Source organism: Ostrea edulis, chromosome 5, assembly GCF_947568905.1.
Source record: "Ostrea edulis chromosome 5, xbOstEdul1.1, whole genome shotgun sequence".
NCBI classification, from domain to species: domain Eukaryota; kingdom Metazoa; phylum Mollusca; class Bivalvia; order Ostreida; family Ostreidae; genus Ostrea; species Ostrea edulis.
This window is the reverse complement of record NC_079168.1, coordinates 18450721-18472374: the sequence shown is the minus strand read 5'-3', so window position 1 is coordinate 18472374 and position 21654 is coordinate 18450721. Positions and strand designations below refer to the sequence as shown.

At 32.6% G+C, this 21654-nt stretch overlaps 1 protein-coding gene across 13 annotated transcripts in view; it reads left to right on the top strand.

Moving 5' to 3' along the window:
• LOC125648898 (mitogen-activated protein kinase kinase kinase kinase 3-like) overlaps positions 1-21654 on the top strand; it is a 48117-nt gene that overhangs the window by 16702 nt on the left and 9761 nt on the right. Inside the window, exons 13-32 of one of the 13 annotated variants that reach the window (XM_048875927.2) lie at positions 503-525; positions 1714-1766; positions 2239-2277; positions 2883-2921; positions 4421-4474; positions 6239-6278; positions 6676-6951; positions 7073-7093; positions 9781-9834; positions 9963-10047; positions 12716-12795; positions 13024-13084; positions 14585-14690; positions 15700-15862; positions 16346-16446; positions 17022-17110; positions 17343-17408; positions 18830-18922; positions 19016-19086; positions 19203-19258. In XM_048875927.2, coding sequence (XP_048731884.1) covers positions 503-525; positions 1714-1766; positions 2239-2277; positions 2883-2921; positions 4421-4474; positions 6239-6278; positions 6676-6951; positions 7073-7093; positions 9781-9834; positions 9963-10047; positions 12716-12795; positions 13024-13084; positions 14585-14690; positions 15700-15862; positions 16346-16446; positions 17022-17110; positions 17343-17408; positions 18830-18922; positions 19016-19086; positions 19203-19258 — 1570 coding nt within the window. Of the gene's footprint in view, positions 1-502; positions 526-1713; positions 1767-2238; positions 2278-2882; positions 2922-4420; positions 4475-6238; positions 6279-6675; positions 6952-7072; positions 7094-9780; positions 9835-9962; positions 10048-12715; positions 12796-13023; positions 13085-14584; positions 14691-15699; positions 15863-16345; positions 16447-17021; positions 17111-17342; positions 17409-18777; positions 18797-18829; positions 18923-19015; positions 19087-19202; positions 19259-21654 lie in introns of those variants that run through there. The other 12 variants (XM_048875929.2, XM_048875932.2, XM_048875933.2 and 9 more) reach the window with 12 other exon arrangements.

Below are 21654 nucleotides of genomic sequence, written 5' to 3'. Positions count from 1 at the left end.
TATTGACATCACCTTAATCTTAATTAAAATAATCTGCAATTAGGGGTCTTGCTAATCCAGATGGTAAAAAAAGATACATTTACATGAAGCCATTGACTTTGGTGCATTTGAGACTTGGTTGATCATTAGAAATCAATAGAAATTGACTGTAATGAAATTGTACAATCATTTATTCTCTAAATTCAAATCATATAATATGTATTTTAAGCTTAGGCAGATAAAATGAATATACAGGCATATGCATGCTTTACTTTAAAATACTTTAAATAGAAGTAAATTTTGCAGCTAAAATGTTCATAATATAGTGATTTAGTTAATTATTTGTAAATTATCAGTGAAATGAATTAAGTGAATGAATAAGTTGTTTATACATATCTATTGTATAAAAATGCAATTCACTGTATGATTCATACAATCCCCACCAGTTTGCTTGGATCAAATTGTCCGAATTAAGGGGGCTCTATTGTAATCTTATGACTTACAATATTTTCTTTTCTTACAGTGAATAACGTTCCAAGAGATCATGTAAGTTGGATATAGCACGGTATCAAGTTTTTACAGTAAACAAAACATTAGTACAGTAATTGTGAGGCCTCACCCTATGGAGGATGTCCCATAATAATCATTCTGTCTGTCCATCCACCTGTCCATCATTCAGCTCTTTCTATTGCGTGCAATAACTTCAGTGTCCTTGGGAAGATTTTCATATATATATTGTATACATAATACTTGGACCCCTTTTGAATTTTAGATTTAATGGCTTTGCTGTTAGAGTTATGTGACTTAGAAATTTGTGACATTAACTTAGGATTTCTTGTTGTTAAGAAGATAATAGCATTTTCTATGGCAGATGATAATTTGAGATTACTTGAGAAGATTTTCATAGAATTTACACTCAGGTAATGTTCAGATTAGGAAGAAAAAGACCCCTTTCGATTTTCAAATTTATGTTTTATCATTATGGAGTTATGGGACTTGGCATTTCATTTTGGGGGGCCCTCTCTGACATGTCAGTTTTCTAGTTGTATTTTGTTTCAGAATGGAGAAAAATAGAGCCTTTTAATTAAAAAAGAAATTTCATTTTGAAAACACATGGTAATTTGTGATGCTTTACACAGGCATACTTCATGAAGCACATCAAGTATGCCAGCATGGAGCATTGCCGTTCAGGGGCGCGTTTTACAAAAGAACTTATGACCAGCTACATACTGGAATTTTCCAGTTTATTGTTAGATTACTCACTTCAAATGCAAACAATTTTTTTTTGATATGTTGAAAATTAAGCCTCAGAAAAGTTCTGATTCATTTATTTAAAGTAATAAATGTGTAATACAATTTAAAACTTGTTTTGTAAAACGGGCCCTAGACTCTCATGTATTAATTTCATTTTTGAAAATGCATGAGGATATAAACTGCAATCCATCACATAGGCGTACTTCATGAAGTACTAAGGCTTCACGAAAAGTAGGCCAACATGAGGTATTGCAGTTCATTCCCTCATGCATTTTCAAGAATGAAATTCATTTCTGATATTTACAATCCATTTCTGTCGCAATCCCAGTCGTTAAAATAGACGTACTATGTTTTTCGAAATTCATACATGCATTGTTTACAACTACATTGTATTATCAAAAGGCAAAAACACTGAAATGTAAATATTAGTACATATGTGTTATCTACTAGACATGTATGTACATTAAAAAAATTTTATAGGATGGAGATTTTAAAACAGCCAGTTCCTATCTGGAAGACCCAGTTTCTGAGATGTAAGTAATGTCATATATATCAATTAATTATACACTCCGTATATGAAACATTGTGACGTCTGATATTGAAATTTCCGAGTAATTAGGTAGATTTACGTATGATCTCTGTTGTTATTAATAGAATGCTAATTGTAGTGTAAACCCTGTAGGCATGAACTGATTGTCACTTTAGTTGTAGAAAATAAAAGTATATTTATATAAAACAAAAAGATTCAGAGAAAATTCTAACTGATATATAAATGTATATTATATAATTTTCATATGATTTTACATGTTGACCATATATAGACCAAAAATCATGTCCTGATCTGCATTGATAAGAAAGAAGATAAAACGAGTTTTACCAGGTCTTTTAGAGTACAGATGTACTAACTTTTTCATATTATTTTATGTCATGATTTTATAAAAGGATCTGTTAGTAGTACACCATCATGAAAAGTGAGCATTTTTTGTTTCTTCTCCTTGTCTTCAGATCTTCGAGCAGGAAGTACAAACCGGGCACAATTTATATGTAATTTTAGTTTGTTTCTAACATGCTATCATTTAATAGCTAAAATTCAAAATTAAAAAACTTCCCATCGTGATAAATTTTCTATGAAAAATTGTATGTATGTGCTTATGCTTCTAATAGAAAATGGCATGTTTTTAGTTTGATTTCTTTCATTCAATGTAGTTTTCAAACTATGTTTGAATTAAGATGTGCATGTTTGACCTTTATTGGAAAGCAGCAATCGCTGTATTTTTTTAAAAAAATTTTTATCATTATCATTATTTCAATTTTTTTTTTGATTAAATGAAACAATAATGTAAACATGGAATCTCCAATTAAAAAAAAAAAATCTCTTTTACAGATTAAAGTTTGGTGTTTTTTAGATTAGTGCAGAGAGGATGCTAACATTAATTATGTCTCTCTATGAATATAATTTTTCAATTTAAAAACAAGGTTTCATTCAGGAATAACATTTTATTTGCATGCAGTCCACCTGTATTCTATTTGACCTTGAGTTTCAGTAACTTATTCCAAATAATCAACCCTCCAAACACACAGTGATGGTAAGATACTCTATAAATGTATGCAAACCAATTGCTGATGAGCTTGGCTCTGTATTTATCTAGGTGTCTGTTGGATTCTGTGAATGAGGAACTCATTCAGAGGTAAAACTTGCCTGACCTAGTTTATATCTGTTTGTAGCCTTGTGTTTCGTCATTTCATGCCATTTATTCTAACCCTGCAGATTTTCAACAAACAGCTGGGAGGGGAAATTATGTATGCTTCTGTTTTTATAATTGGATACAAAGATTAACATATTACTTGGAGCCAGTGAAAAAATGGTGGAAGAGAAATAACATATTTCATGATTATTTCATGTCTGTGTAGTTACCCATTAGATAAATGTCTCTTGTTGTATAGGAATGTTATTTCAGAAAGTATTTTCAATATTCACAATTCTATAGTTTTATAGTCATTTGTAGCACATACACAATATAAACAATGTTTCGATTATCTTTAATATAGTATTTTACCCCAAAAGGTACTGGCATGATGTTAGAAAACCAGAATCACCTCCCTTGTGTAGAAATTAGATTACCGCTGTACATTTACGTGGGAATGGGATTTTGTTGTAAATGCATCAGTCAGTGTAATCAGAGCTTGGTCATTTTATCCATTCAAACTTGTAAACCTTATCATAATCAGAAGGAAAATGTAAGGCAGGCAAATCACGCAAATATTTCCGCACCAATGCTTTTAAGCTTAAGTCATCTCCACAAGAATTTAATCTCAGTACATATATTTTTTATATATTCTTAGATCTGTATTTATACAGAAATTGTAATATACAGTTATAATTGATATGCACTATACTGTCTCCTAGTGTATACATGTACAGTATATATACATTACTCTGCACTGTCAAATTTCTAAACTCTCTTCACAACAGTGAATCTGTACAGACTTTCAATTTAAATATGAACACTACACGTATGAATAATGCTTATGATACATGTAAATGACTTTGTGTAATTTATTGCACCTGTAGACCTCTATATCGGTGAATATGTTGTGTAGGAAGACATGATCGTGACAGACATTGCAGTGTTTTTGTATCAGTGTCAGAGAACATGACAAGAGAAGACAGCATCATCGTTTCATTCTCATAACTAATTTTGTGTTTTCAGAGTTTTCCATCATAAACTGACAAGGCTTTTATTTGAACTAAATGCTAGTTTGTTGTTACTAAAGGGGGTGATGCACAGCACCAGTCCATGCCAGCACTGAGATAGAAAAGCCAAGGGATCCCCAACATGTTTTATTCTAGTGTATTCAAGATTGTTGGAGTTCTGTTTCTCCTTTAAAATGTTCTAGCATGTTCACTGTGTATTAGGGAAGGACATTTCCTGAATGATGCATGATGGGATAGGTGTAAAATTTTATGGGTATTGTTTGAGAAATGTGGTACATGTAGGTTCTTTTGAGTTACCTATTTGTTGTTGAAATATTCGTAAGATTATTAATGAAATGTTTGCATACAATTGAAAAGCAACATTGATGGTAGCATTTAACATTTTAAAAGCCCAGTGTCTATTGGTATGTAATGTAGTTGCCTTTCCATCAAACTTTTTCATATGTCTTAATTTGATAAAAAAATATTTAGGGGCCATGAAAACCGAATGTCAATCCCAGCAGAGGATATTCCACTATCAGAACAGTAAGCCAATCAGAACTGTTGTCACAAATTCTCCCTATCACTACCAACCAATTAGAAGGAATGTTACTTACATAGTCCTCTTCTTACCTTATTCATATACTGTACAGTTCTTGAATGACCTAGATCAGGGTGTTAAGGATTGTATCTATATGTAGAGATTGTTTAGCTTTCTTCCGTGTAAATATTATTTATTATCCTTTGCATGTATTTATATAGTACCGGTACATGTACTGAATGTGATTTTGATCTCTTTTAAAGTTATTTTATTAATAATAATACCATATTTATATAGCACCCTTTTCATACACTATGTATGCTCAAAGGTGCTTTACAATGCATATATACCTTACAAGGGAATGTTATACACATAATACATAGAAAATAAATAAAACATTAAAAGCTGTACCTATCCTCATTGTACATATAAAACATGAAAACACAAGATACCATAAATATGCTAGATAAGAATAAACATCAGTTTCAGGGCGTATTAAAATAATAATGAAATACACACACGCACACACACCATATAATGTCTCAGGTATAATACATTAAAACATACAATTCCCTTAATGACTGTAGAATTCATAATGATGAGTAAAAAACAAACTTTTAATTGTAAATACACTGTAGGTCCCTCTTTAACATACATGTATATGTATTGTAGCATAGGTTACTAATTATTGTTGCTAATTATTGTTCATAACTACTGAGTTCTAATCATTAGCATAGTCAGATAAATTTTAAAAACCAGTTACATGTAGTCAACTGCTGCCTGCATCTTGTTGCCAAATTAAGTTTCAGGCAAGGAGTGACATGAAACCAACCCAGCCATTGTGCATCATATCAGGTGTCACTAATGTTTTCCAGAGAATTTGTGAAGATGTCTTTCTGCCTATATAACTTATGCCCTCTTCTCCTCTGTTTGTGCCCGTCCATGAAACCCAGTGTACTGATATTTACTAATTATGATGGTGAAATTTCAAAAGGGGGGGGGGAGATTCTGTGGTCTATGGTGAAGTAGAATTGGAGGAAATGTATTGGTATTGTACAACTCAATGCAAAGTGTGTGTCAACTTGAATATGGTTCCCTGTTTCATAGTGGAAATAACTTCTGTCAACTTCCCGTGGAATGTGAAGAGCTCTTGTCTGATGTTCAGGTTCATCATTTGTTGTAAATATTCATTGATAAGGAATCCTTCTCTGTGTATCTGCCTTACACTCTCAAGGTTTATCCTGATAGATTAATTAGCCATTCCTCATTGTGTGTTGTAATTAGTTCCTGTGGTACTTGACTATGGAAAGATTTGCCGTTGTAGAAATATATGTGATACCAGGTAGTTTATCGTTTTTATTCTAGAATTTCCTCTTTCTCATCGGGAGAGAAGTAATTTTAAATTGATATTTGATTTTTGAAAAATAGGATTCTTGATATTTCACCATGTTTTGGCACTGTTCAGTTCATGTTTAATGGGTAAGGTTTTAGCACGTGTGAATGTATACACCTCAGTGTGTTAAGCGATGTTCAAGCATGCATGATGGTATAATGGATTAGTGTAATACAAGTGAAAATCAAAGAGGTCAAACGTATTACAAGAAATAATGATGATACTATTCAGGGGAATCAAATTTTGTATTACATACTCATTGAATTTTAGAGTTATATCTTATATATAGTTTAAAATGTTTATGCAAGCTGCTCTTCTCGTACTATGATTAAAATCTATGACTTCGGAAATATTTGATATTTTTGGATATTTTCAGATCAACCTTACAGATCAAACCACCGCCAAGATTGCCAAAGGTCAGAGTTCAGTTATTATTGTGAATGTTTGGTTCTGTATTGAAAAAGGTCCAAAATTACATCTATTACATGTTTTGCATGTATTTATTGTTTGGAAGGAAGTATTTTCAAAGTGGATTTCACTCTGCTGTTTATTTCTGTACATGCTTGTGAAGGAAATCAAGAAAAAATACTCATAAACATTTATATTAAATCAAATATATCTTTTATGAATTATATCATATAGAAGTATCTTTACCTGAATTGTATGCCATGCTAGAAAGTTATGTGAAAATTTTTTTGGGGGAAACATGGCTTTCTTAGTTTCAGTAATGTTGCCTGTTTTAATGACTTTATTTTATATGGAGAAGTTGAATGCAAATGTATGAATGTGCATTTTGTTTCTTCGGTGTTTCAGCCATTACCAGATTTACCAAAAGAGGACAGGCCTGAAGATGGAGGTAGTCCAAGGTTTGATGATAATGGTCCAGATCTAGATGCCATTTTGGACCGAGAGCTAACGTTAGTACCGGTCTCCAGTCAGCGCCAGGAAGCAGACGACAAGCCTCCAGAACTCCCACCGAAAATCAGCAGACGTCAAAATGGTGTGCTAGACCTCGGTACTGGAAGTGGCAGTAATGTAACGGAGGAACCTCCTCCAACGGTACCTCGGAGGAAAGACAAGTCCAGTATGGTAAGTGGTGCTATTTGCAGATGAAGATTGATTAATTCATAAAGAGAGTAAACAATTAAACAGATCTGATATTGCATTACTTTGCATGTTTGTTAGTGATTCTTTTATAACATAATTTTAGAGTCTTCTAAGTTATGATCTGGTAAGTGGTTGAGAAGTTTTCTTCATTTTGTGTGTAGATACTTACTGCTTTTTTAGCCATTAAATGTATGTATGAAAAAAGGAAGGATTGTAAATTGTAGCCATGTATGTTTGGTACATTTAGTACTACTTCTAGCATTTAGAATTGTATGTGTATCGATAGTTAGGAGCATGGGTTAATGTAAGAAATATATTCATTCTGCACTGCAGTGATTGATTGTAAATGTGTGTAAACTATGTTTTGTATATACATGTATATACACACATGCACCCATGTCCTGTTGTTGGGACTATGTAATTTCGTTGCTTGTGTACTTCTGAAATTGTTTTTTGATGCTTATGACAGCTGTCATTTTGGATGATGCAACACCTGCTGAATTAAAGTTTTCTCTGTGTTTTTAAAGTGGTGGGTTAGATTTACAGCTGGGTCGCAACTAGAGCATTAAAGTAGTTGAACATACATGTAGATAGTGACTGCATCTTTGACCAAGCACTCTACATTGGAAGTGACAATCATGGGTTATTTAACCGTCTTTTAAAGTCCAATATTTTGTGTCATAGGTGCTGATGTAACAATGAAACTTCTGGAACATGACTTACATCTAGTTCCAGAGCTTAGAACTATAAGCACCTTCAACTTTATCTTGTATATTTTCATTATGAATGAAATGATCTCTTTTTTTATCGTAATATTATTTCAATATGTTGTACATATGTTATTACTCTTCAGAATAAGACACTTGTTCCCGGTTGTGGTAGCTCAGTGCTAGAGCGTTCACTTTGTAACCAGGAGGTCGCGAGTTTGAACCCTGCTCGTGTCATGTTCACGTCAATCCCAAGATGTAAACATAGGTAGTGATTGCTCCTTCGCCAAACGCTCGGCATTTAGAAATGAGAATCACGGGTCTTTTGGATATGACCTTAAAAACGGTGGTCAGTGCCATGGCAGGCATTGGCATGTGAAAGAATCCTCACTGCTACAGCCCTGAGAACTAAGCATAGGTCTAAATTTGTGGTACTTCACCTACAGCTGGTGACGTATCAATACGAGTGAAGAATTCTCAATGGAAAACAAACAACCATCTATTGGTTGAAAACTGTTCATGTGCAGTTAAACAACTTTGATGTCATCCACTGTAACTCTCATCAGTGGATGATATCATAATCATATACAGTGAAACCTGTCTAATCCGACATATACAGTGAAAACTGTCTAATCTGACATATACAGTGAAAACTGTCTAATCTGACATATACAGTGAAAACTGTCTAATCTGACATATACAGTGAAAACTGTCTAATCCGACATATACAGTGAAAACTGTTTAATCCAACATATACAGTGAAAACTGTCCAATCTGACATATACAGTGAAAACTGTTTAATCTGACATATGTAGTGAAAACTGTTTAATCTGACATATGTAGTGAAAACTGTTTAATCCAACATATACAGTGAAAACTGTTTAATTCGACATATACAGTGAAAACTGTCTAATCCGACATATACAGTGAAAACTGTTTAATCCAACATATACAGTGAAAACTGTCCAATCTGACATATACAGTGAAAACTGTTTAATCTGACATATGTAGTGAAAACTGTTTAATCTGACATATGTAGTGAAAACTGTTTAATCCAACATATACAGTGAAAACTGTTTAATTCGACATATACAGTGAAAACTGTCTAATCCGACATATACAGTGAAAACTGTTTAATCTGACATATACAGTGAAAACTGTTTAATTCGACATATACAGTGAAAACTTTCTAATCTGACATATACAGTGAAAACTGTATAATTTGATATACATAGTGAAAACTGTCTATTCCAACTTATACAGTGAAACATGTCTAATCTGATATATACACTACAGTGAAACCTGTCTAATCCCACATGCACTTTGAAACAAATTATTTGTTGGAATACACAATGTATTGGAATATACAGTGTAAAAACAATGAATTGAGACTGAAAATAAGGGTTGGAATACCCAGTGAAACAGATTACACAGGTGTGGGATTAGGCTTCACTGTACACGTAATAAACTGGCAGGTCTCGACAACCTCATTATGTGCTTGGTTTTGCACTTTGCTGCACTTGCCTCACCATCAACAAATTAATTCCTCAGGGTAATTAAATTATTGCCTTTTTACTCAGAAGACATTACAAATCAGGTGTGAGGGGAGTTATATCCTTTGGTGCAAGACCTGGCAACATGCATTATCTACCTCCTAAAGGCAATAATTGTATATTATCTACCTCTTAAAGGCAATAATTGTATATTATCTACCTCCTAAAGGGCAATAATTGTATAATGTATAACATTTGATTTCTGTCACTGATTCACATGTACATAGTCTCTATGAAAAACTCTACCTTTCTTTATTTTTATTATTCATTTAATACATATGTATAGTCCTTTGATTAGATAACACTTATCTAAAGATTTCATTCCAGAATAAGTTGGTCAAATCATTGCATAATGAATTTGCACATGATAAACTTTTGATATGGGACTGACAAATATTACAGAACATATTCAATGTGTTTTTGTGAAGGCTATTATCATGATTACTGTTTTACTGTTTAATAAAGCCAGGTCACAGATAGGAGTTGTTCAGTGTAATACCAGATGGCATACTGGAAGAACAAATTTTAAAAAGTGATGAATTTCATTTCAGAGTAAACCAGAGAGGCCTGCGAGCAATGGTCTCCCACCCACACCTAAAGTACACGTAAGTTTCTGAATTAGGTGACTACACAATATTCCAATTTAATATAATGAATATTGAAATTCAAGTGCTTCTGCACCCAGTATTTCTTTTAAGAGGAAATACTCATATCAGAAATGAATATGTTGTAGATGGGAGCTTGTTTCTCTAAAGTTTTCAATGGATGCCCATTACAGATCAACTGTACGGCCAGCTGGGTGCATCCAGACACCAGAGGTAAAGAAAATAGCAAATCCTCACCTCCATTGTATTTCATTATTTTCAGTCCATAGTAATGTGATGACCTTGTCTGTAGTCTGGGGAGACTTTCTTGATATAATGACATTCTGTTAAACTAAAGTTTCAAAGATTTAGATCTGTCTTGTACTTTGTGGTTGGTTCTGTACTTGGTTGTGGTGTTGTCCCTATACACAGTATTGGAAAACATTCACAGGATCATGAAATCTTGTTTTCACAACTCCTCTGAAGCAACAATAGATTAGGTACAAAATTTGGCTATAGTTTCAATGACAGTGTGCAGCAGAAAATGGACATGGTCTGTGATTGACCTTACTGCAGCTCCCGTGTGATGAAATCTTAAACTTGATAATGGTGAGATTGTAACAATTCCTTGGTCTAATAAGCATATTTGATTGAAATGGGCTGAAGAAATAGGTACGGTTCTAAAATTATTCCAACGATTCTTTTTGAGTTTCAGCGACTTAGTCATTGTAATAGATCTATGATGTAGTGATTGTAATAGATCTATGATGTAGTGATTGTAATAGGTCTATGATGTAGTGATCATTGTAATAAGTCTATGGTGTAGTGATCATTGTAATAAGTCTATGGTGTAGTGATCATTGTAATAGGTCTATGATGTAGTGATCATTGTAATAGGTCTATGATGTAGTGATCATTGTAATAGGCCTATGATGTAGTGATCATTGTAATAAGTCTATGGTGTAGTGATCATTGTAATAAGTCTATGGTGTAGTGATTGTAATAAGTCTATGGTGTAGTGATCATTGTAATAGGTCTATGGTGTAGTGATCATTGTAATAAGTCTATGGTGTAGTGATCATTGTAATAAGTCTATGGTGTAGTGATTGTAATAGATCTATGATGTAGTGATCATTGTAATAGGTCTATGATGTAGTGATTGTAATAGATCTATGATGTAGTGATTGTAATAGGTCTATGGTGTAGTGATCATTGTAATAAGTCTATGGTGTAGTGATTGTAATAGGTCTATGGTGTAGTGATCATTGTAATAAGTCTATGGTGTAGTGATCATTGTAATAAGTCTATGGTGTAGTGATCATTGTAATAGATCTATGATGTAGTGATCATTGTAATAGGTCTATGATGTAGTGATTGTAATAGGTCTATGATGTAGTGATTGTAATAGGTCTATGGTGTAGTGATTGTAATAGGTCTATGGTGTAGTGATCATTGTAATAAGTCTATGGTGTAGTGATCATTGTAATAGGTCTATGGTGTAGTGATCATTGTAATAAGTCTATGGTGTAGTGATTGTAATAGGTCTATGATGTAGTGATTGTAATAGATCTATGATGTAGTGATTGTAATAGGTCTATGGTGTAGTGATCATGGTAATAAGTCTATGGTGTAGTGATTGTAATAGGTCTATGGTGTAGTGATCATTGTAATAAGTCTATGGTGTAGTGATCATTGTAATAGGTCTATGGTGTAGTGATCATTGTAATAAGTCTATGGTGTAGTGATTGTAATAGGTCTATGGTGTAGTGATCATTGTAATAAGTCTATGGTGTAGTGATTGTAATAGGTCTATGGTGTAGTGATCATTGTAATAGGTCTATGATGTAGTGATTGTAATAGGTCTATGATGTAGTGATTGTAATAGGTCTATGGTGTAGTGATCATTGTAATAAGTCTATGGTGTAGTGATCATTGTAATAAGTCTATGGTGTAGTGATCATTGTAATAGGTCTATGGTGTAGTGATCATTGTAATAAGTCTATGGTGTAGTGATTGTAATAGGTCTATGATGTAGTGATTGTAATAGATCTATGGTGTAGTGATTGTAATAGGTCTATGGTGTAGTGATCATTGTAATAAGTCTATGGTGTAGTGATTGTAATAGATCTATGATGTAGTGATTGTAATAGATCTATGATGTAGTGATCATTGTAATAGATCTATGATGTAGTGATTGTAATAGATCTATGGTGTAGTGATTGTAATAGGTCTATGGTGTAGTGATCATTGTAATAAGTCTATGGTGTAGTGATCATTGTAATAAGTCTATGGTGTAGTGATCATTGTAATAAGTCTATGGTGTAGTGATTGTAATAGGTCTATGGTGTAGTGATCATTGTAATAAGTCTATGGTGTAGTGATTGTAATAGATCTATGATGTAGTGATTGTAATAGATCTATGATGTAGTGATCATTGTAATAGATCTATGATGTAGTGATTGTAATAGATCTATGGTGTAGTGATTGTAATAGGTCTATGGTGTAGTGATCATTGTAATAAGTCTATGGTGTAGTGATCATTGTAATAAGTCTATGGTGTAGTGATCATTGTAATAAGTCTATGGTGTAGTGATTGTAATAGGTCTATGGTGTAGTGATCATTGTAATAAGTCTATGGTGTAGTGATTGTAATAGGTCTATGATGTAGTGATCATTGTAATAGGTCTATGATGTAGTGATCATTGTAATAGATCTATGGTGTAGTGAAAGTAATAGGTCTATGGTGTAGTGATCATTGTAATAAGTCTATGGTGTAGTGATCATTGTAAAAGGCACCAGTAGGGAACATGTATTGCTTATGCAATGCCTCCAGAATGCTTGTTTGTAAACAGATGTGTGTCACAATTTATTAATAGCTGCACATTGCTTTTTCTGTCTACAGATCAGCATATTCTTATTGGTGCCAATGAGGGACTGTATACTTTGAACCTTAATGAAATACACGAATCCAGTCTGGAACTGGTGAGTAGCATATTGCAAAATGTGTAAGACCATTCAAAATTACATTTGTAAGAGATCAGTAATGATTGTACGTGAACCTGGACATAAGATAATTCGGTTTGCTCCTATTAATGTTTTTTGTTGTTTTTTTAAAACGAGTTCCACTTGTTCTGTGTATATCAATATTCTAACCTAGTAATGAATTTCTTGTCATTTGTAATGTAAGATATTGTCCTTCTGTATCCACAGCTTCATGCACGGAGGTGTATATGGGTGTATGTGATAAAAGATGTTCTCATGACTCTATCAGGTAAGTTCATCACGTGGACCATTTGATGTGGTAGGGTTATTGTATTAAAAGCTAAACAACTCATTTTTGGGAAGATTGCAAAGCAAAGTCACTGAATATACAATAAATATCCTTCAGCCTGTTCTTCATTAACAAATTCATTTTAATTTCAATGTCACACTTAAAACACTTTAGAGGAGTAAAAAATGTCAGTAGGTATGAAGACTTTACATGTGGTTTGAGAATAGAATAGTTAAATGTTTGTAAAATCAATTTTATGACCCATTGGAAAAAGGAGGCGTATTGGTTTGCACCTGTCAGATGCAAGTGTTGTTGGCTCAATGAAAGGTGAAGATGTTCAATGTCTGTCTTGAGAACCATTTGTTTGACAGATATGAAATTTGTATGCTGGATTTCCCAGAAGAGTAGGTGAACTGTATTGGGTTTTAGGTCACAAGGTCAAAAGGGTGAAACTGGACACAGCAAATATTTTATGTTCTATATCTTGAGAGTTAAAACTTGGTACACTGGTTCTACCTAAGGAGTAGATGACCGCTACTGATTTTGAGGTCAGAAGGTCAACAATCTAATTAAAATTAATGTTAGATCTGCTCGCTTACTCGCATACAAAACATCGTTATGTATGCGAGTACGCGGGCGGATCTAACATCTAATTTTAATTAGATTGCAAGGTCAAATACATTGTATTTGTTTCCAAAATATTTCTTGTTCAGATGTTTAATTCAAAAGTCTTCAAACAATTTTCAACTTACATGTAAAAACTTTTCACTTTTGTGCATATACTGTCCTTTAAAAAAAAAACTATCCCTAATAGTGCACAACGTGACTGTGTGTACATGTATGTCTGCTTATTGTATAGCATTCAGGTGTACATATTTACATTTGCCAATGTTTTCTTAGTGATAAACCTTTGCTGTTTCATTGCATTATGTTTCACAATAAAAGCTCTGTAATGCACTAGTGACCTTTCAAATTGGCATAAAAGCCTTTAAATTTATAAATTAAAAAAATTTAAAAACAGTAAGTTAAATCACAAAAATTTGAATGTAAGGATCGATTATATATAAACAGTAGAGGCATGGAGGTAATTTCTGCGTAATTGGTTTTGCTTATTCTGAAAATTACCCCGCATGCTTTGTTTATTTTTATTCCCCATAATACAAACAAACTAAATTATGTATTCCTTAATAGTAAGTCAGGTATTGCTAATAATGTGTCTGTACATTGTATACAGTATGCATGTATATTTTGGCAATGAAATAATCAATTTTGACTACCAAATTGACATCAAAATAAGGTGTGCTGTGCATGGGAATGCTCCAGTGAATCCTTGTGTAGTCAGCTTACTGATGCTCACAACAAAATGATCAATTTCATCAATGTAGTCTGGACATTCTTTCATTGGCAGTGTCTCATAGCACTTTAGGAGAAAAAACAAAATCAAAAGATAAGTATTTTTTCTGGAGAGTAGACAGTGCATTGTTGCTTATTTCTTTGTAGGAAAAACAACCTGTTTGTTCAGACATGACCTGAAAATGCTTCATAGTAAGCAAGCCAACAGACTGTCTCTACCCATGAACAAGATCCCCGAGAAATTAATTCCAAGGTTTGTTACCTTATACTCACTCTGAAATCAAGTATTTTTATGGATTAGTCTTTTGTGGTTTAATAGTGTGTTTGTGGAGATGGAGCTTTGATTTTATGGTTTTAGAAATAATAGTGTATTCATGGAGATTTGATTTTGTGGTTTGAGAAATAATAGCATATTCATGGGAAATTGATTTTGTGATTTTAGAATTCATGGACTTGCATATTCATGGAGATTTTAGCTTGAGAAATCCAGAGTAAATGTATTCATGAAAATTTCATTTTTGTGGTTTGAGGAATAATATTTATGGAAATTTTGTGGTCTGAGAAACACCAGCATATTTATGGAGATTTTAGCTTGTGGTTGGAGAAATACATGTGCACAGGTACTAGTGCTCTGTTGCAATAAGACACAATAGATATTTTCTACACAAGTACTTCAATTTATGAAAAATATTTTTAGAATTCAATACACTTGCAAAATTGCAAACAAAATTTATATACTTGGACAGTAAAAACACCAATAGTGTTTAAATGTGATGAAAAATCCATCATGATGACTTGATATTTTGTCTATTCTTTGTTAAAGATTTAAAGAAAGAAAGGACAAAAGTTTACAGCAAAATCACTAAATTTGGAAGGGGAATACTTTTGGAGGTTTCCATGATATAGACAGATCCATGAAATCAACAACCATAAGAAAATGAATTACAAAGAATCGTATACACTATTATTTCTGAAATTACAATATCAAATATTCATGAATACGCTATTATTTGTGAAATTACAATATAAAATATTCATGAATACGCTATTATTTCTGAAATTACAATATCAGATCTCCTTGAATACGCTATTATTTCTGAAACCACAAAATCAAATCTGCATGAATACAGTTAATTCACAAAAATATTGATACACAAAAATGAATCTACAGCATTTTGATTTGGGTTTTTGCATAGCTTTATTTTTCCTTAATTTCCAGATTGATTTTATTGTATTGAATTTTGTACATTAATGTGTTTTAGGAAATTTAATCACACTACAAAGGTTCCGGACACAAAGGGATGCAGTCGCTGCTGTGTGGGGAGGAACCCGTACAATGGCTACCGCTACCTGTGTGGTTCCTTACCCCACGGCATTATCCTTATGCAGTGGTATGACCCCCTCAACAAGTTCATGCTTCTCAAGGTCAGTGAAACTCTTTCATTTTTGATTTTCATGGTTTTATTCTATATTATGGAAGAAAAATATGTGTAGGAGGAACTTGGCTAATATCTATTTCACAGTTATTATTTTTTTCACACATAGCAAAGATAAAATTTTGACATTAGTTGTAACGCTGATTGATGGTAATTTTATCATATGCGATGTAATGTAGATTTTAAACAAATTTAAGTTCTTTTTTCAAAGGAATTTCCTATATCAATTAAAGGAATTTCAGTTATAAAATTTAAATGTAGATACATGAACTGGTTTTTAAATATCAATATTTGGGGGGGGGGGGGGGGGGGGGGGGGGGGGGAATTGATGATATATTTTTAATGTAATTTTTCAAAAATATATTTTGATTTGATGTGACATTATATACAGTAGAATTGAAGAAAGAAAGTACATGCACCTACATTGTAAATAGAACAAAGTAGTGTATGATGAATAAATTTTGTTTTGCAGACATTTGACTGGGACAATATGCCGGCCCAGCCATCAGTGTTTGAAATGTTTATCTCCCCTGAACTGGAGTACCCCTTTGTCTGTATGGGAGTCAGACAAAGGTAAACCATGGAGATAGATCATACTTGTACACAAAACTTTCATTTAATTGTTCCTGCAAAATTGACTGTCAAATATGTTGTTACATTAGAACAGACTTTGGCCACCTTTAAAAAGATCAGAATGGCTACTTTATGGTTACCAAGAAAACATGCTAATTCTATATTCAGAGTTTCTGCGGACAGTATACAGGCAAAATCTTTTGTCCTTGAAGATTTTTCACTTTACGTTTGATTGTTTTTCCAAATGGGCCCCATTTTAATAATGAAGACAACTTATTTACTTGATACTGAGGACAACACAGAGATACACATGTACCTTCAAAATCCCAGATAACAACAACAACCCTCCCGCCAAATAATGAAACAAAATCTTGTGTGATTTAAAGGTGTGAAAACTTTTTGAGTCAGGGAGATATATTTTAGTTGTTCATATCAGGTGATAACAAAGTACATTTAGACTTTACACCTGAGTATTCTTGCAGTCCATCATTGTTGTGGTTCAGTACGTGTACAGTAAGTTTTGAGTAATTATCATCATCAGTATTCTGTAGCTGTGTCTCTTGTGTCTTTTCCAGCTCAACAGAGATCAATCAGTTAAAGTTTGACATTATCAACCTGAATTCCAGCTCCCTGTGGTTTACTGAACAAAACGATAATGACAATGGTTAGTACTTGTGTGTGTTTATTAGGCTCATCAAAATAAAGACTTGCCCCTCTCAAGTTAACAAAGAAAATTTGTGAAAAAAAATTCCGGTTTCCCTCCCCACTTTCTGTTGCCTCTTACTTTTTATTTCCTTAGTCCTGTATTTCAGTGACTAATCCAGAATTTAAAGTGATTTCTCACCATCTTTGAATGTTACATGCTTTTATTTTCTTCCCCGTCTTTTTTTTTTCAGAGCAGCTACTTCCTGTGGTGAATGTTACCCAACTAGAGAAGGAAACCATTCTAGTCTGTTATGATAGTGAGTACTAAGATGTAACTTGTCATTACTTTATCACACAAATGATGAAATTAACATGAAATTTATATCATGTCCTGAATTGAAAGAAAAATTCTTTTTCACTACATCTGTGAATTAAAAAAAATGAATAATGATAATGATAGGCTAGTTTACTGTTACCTATCCAACCCTTTAAAAAGGGGCAGATTTTTATTATGTGATATTTTAAAAAGTCTCCAAATCTTTGACATTTAATAAACATTTTTAGAAATAGTGAATAGTGTTGTTTTAAGATACCTAATATTAATATAATTCTATCATGGTGATTGAAAATTCAGTGATTGCTAAATGCCTGCAGGTTCGATGTTGTGATAGAGAAATGATAGAGATGTAATAGTGTAGTGATATTTCTATCATTTCGCATTTATCTATCACAACATCAAACCTGCAGGCATTTAGCAATCACTGAAGTTTCAATCACCATGATAGAATTATATTAATTTGTAATGTATTTTTTTTTTTTTATATAATTATCAATGTATCCATTGTGAATGAAAACTGGTTGGTTTTTTTTTTTCAATAATTATCAATGTATCCATGATGAATGAAAACTGTTTTCTGTCATTGGCTGGAGTAGTCGATCTTCCTGTAATACATGGAGATCTTTCTGCTGTTTAAAATAAATTGTTTATTGTGAACAACACGAATAGTGTTTCTCTAAAGTAGCAAAGCAACCTGTGGAGAATAAACTGGTATTGGATATACATATATTTAATGATTTGATAATACAAATGGACTATGTAATTCTCGTATTTCCATTCTCAGACCTATTTATGAAAACCCTTGGATAGACACTCTGTGCACCATTGAAAAGATTTAAGTCAAAACAGAACTTCATGTATCTGATACAGAATCGCTGGATTCATCCTTTATTTTGAAAAAATGAAAATTAAAAAAAAATATAATGATCAACCAATTCTATTTTAGGGATTGTTTTGGGTGTATAAGCATTAGCTCACATAATTTAATGAAAAGGAGGAGGGGGGTTAACTGTTAACTCAAATATTTCTTTTTGGCCTAAACTCAGTGCAAAGGACTTCCACAAATCTGTATTCCTTTAAATCAAATATTACAAAGTCTAGTATGGTTGTAATTTATTGTAAACCAACTCAAGCTATACACTTAAATTCCATACCATCACCCCCACCCATCAAGCGAAGACCACAAATGAAAAAGAAAATGGCAAAAGTTTTATGATTTGAATTCCTCATTAGGAGTAAATCTTTTGAGTTTTTACTTAAGAAATGAATTGCATAATTTTCAATATTTCTCTTGAAGCTGCAACCAGGACATACATGCAGAATTTAATATTGATGCAATGTCATTTTAGGGTATGTGAAGGTAGTGAAGCAGAATTTAATATTGATGCAATATTATTTTAGGGTATGTGAAGGTAGTGAATATTAAGGGGAAGTTGAAATCAAGCAGGAAACAGTCTTCAGAGCTTCACTTTGATTTCAAGGTGGAATCTTTAGGTAAGATGTCTTCATACAATCATCGGGATATTTACATGTATCTTTCAACAAATGAGATTGGATTTTAGATTTTATTTATTTGTTTATTTACAGTGTGTTTACAAGATAGTGTTTTGGCATTTCATAAGCATGGAATGCAAGGTCGAAGCTTTAAAGCCAATGAAGTAAGTTCTAAGTAATATTACCTTATCAATGTTCATAGCAAAAATGTATCTGCATTGACATTTCTTAGAAATGCATTCTAATCAGCATTACTAAAGTAAGATTTTCCTTATTGTAGGTTACGCAAGAAATATGTGATAGAACCAGAAATTTCCGGTTACTGGGCTCAGACAGGCAAGTCATACAATGTAGTTTTGATATATCCATAATAATTTATATATTTTCAATCTTGAATTGAATATGCTCAGTCCTGGTTTAATGTCCGTGAGTAAACAGTTTCCTCTAATACAACAAAATATTACCAAAGAGGGATAACTCTGCCTATCTTCTATGTATACTTGTAAAGTGTTGTGGACCTTTCTCAAGGACTGAGAAAACAGCAAGGATAAAACCAGCTCTGTTTTCAGCACCTGAAATGTGGGTTTCTTGCATTCAACTTGTGCATTGATACCTTTTGTTTTATAATTACCTTTAAAGAATTAGTAGTATCATTTTATTCCACCACAGATTATATGGTAAACATTATATGAAGCCACCTTTGTAAATCTCCATTACATTTTGCCACAGTTTTTACTGTAAACATCAAATGAAGCCACCTTCAGAAATCTCCATTATATTCATTTCATCATGTGTACCACTCTTGTATGAGAGCTGTACAGACATTACTAAAATTACCATAACAGAGCAGTGATAATTAATTACTGTGTTATAAACATTACTAAAATTACCATAACAGAGCTGTGATAATTACTGTGTTATAAACATTACTAAAATTACCATAACAGAGCAGTGATAATTACTGTGTACAGACATTACTAAAATTACCATAACAGAGCAGTGGTAATTACTGTTATAAACATTACTAAAATTACCATAACAGAGCAGTGATAATTACTGTGTTATAAGATACAGACATTACTAAAATTACCATAACAGAGCAGTTATAATTACTAAAATTACCCTAACAGAGCAGTGATAATTACTAAAATTACCCTAACAGAGCAGTGATAATTACTGTGTTATAAGAATTTTAGGTGGAAAACATTCTTAGCCTCATGATTTTGTTGCAAATTAAATGTCTCCTTTCAGTGACTTTCATTTTCTTGGGGGGGGGGGGGGGGATCTATTTAAATAATTCCACCCTCATGTGACATACATGTACATGTATATACGATTTTGCAAAGTCAATGATTTATTGAGATTTACATGTATGCATGATAGGAACATCAATTTTGTTGAAGTCTTTTCCGATAGTCGTTGTAAAAAAAAATTGTGAAACATGTAATATTTCAAAAATCTTAAGTTATATGTGAATAATCAATATGTTATTGAATCCAAGGACAATAACTCTGTTTTCATTGATTTCTTTATCAAGTCCATTATGCAATAGATTTCCTTTATTTTTCACAGATATTTTGTATATTTTTGTAAAGAAACAGTTTCATGAAATTGTTATGAATATTATTATATCATCATAACTAGTTTTTGTGAAATTTTGATGATGCTGTTTAAGGAAAATTGCAATTTTCTGACGTTGATATATGATTCTGTTTACGCATGTCTTGCATCTTAAAAAGTGAGATGACCTATATATTTTATTTGATAATTTATCAGTTTTAACTCTAATAAAGGGAAATAAATACATTTTCTATACTGTAAGCTCCACCAAGGATGGTGAGATAGATATGGGGACTACAAAATAGTTGAGCTCAAATTTCATGTGATTACTGAGAGGTGCTGTTAATGAATTCTCCAACCAAAGGCCTCTCGTTTAATATAAAATGACCATAGGTGAAGGTGACTGATGTTTGTGATTCAATACATGTGATTTCATACAATTGACTGGAGGTTGTACTAAATATACTCTCCTATGGTCTCAGACGTCTGCCATACAGGTTTGAATACAATTAGGGAAATGACAGGTTAAATGAATATTTGTTCATAAAAAGTCAAACAGGTGTCCAGTGTTTTTGGAGATAAATGTCTTATTAAATTTCTAACCTTATCTTGAGACCTGGATTGTGTCCAAGGAGAGAAATTCAAATGTTACCACTGATGCAACTTGCATTTATTTGAAGTTTACATCACTTGTGCTATATATATATAGGCTTTTAAAGTATAACATGTGATGGGGCTTAGCCAGTAAAATTATTGTACGGGGACATCCGACCAATTACAGCACTGTATTGTACCATATAAACATAATATTGCCAAACAAGGCTGCCATACAAAATGTAAACGATGTGGAAAAGCTTTTTAAAATCAGATTTGATGATGGATTTAAACATTTTGAAGTAGTCATGCACTGAGAGTAAACATATATGACTGTAAAACTATACATTACGTTAAGCAAAAATATGAATCGTCGAGCAGACGATGCTGTCATCACAGAAATGAGCAACTGCATTCTAATCGAATTTCAAGAAATGTTTTCCACCAAAACATTGATAAGATAAATCTACACAACTGTCTGGTAATATTTACAAACAATTTAACATGGTAATATAATCGTAAAGTTAAATAAGTTCTTAAAAACGAAACAGTGCATACATGTAAACACATGGGAGAAA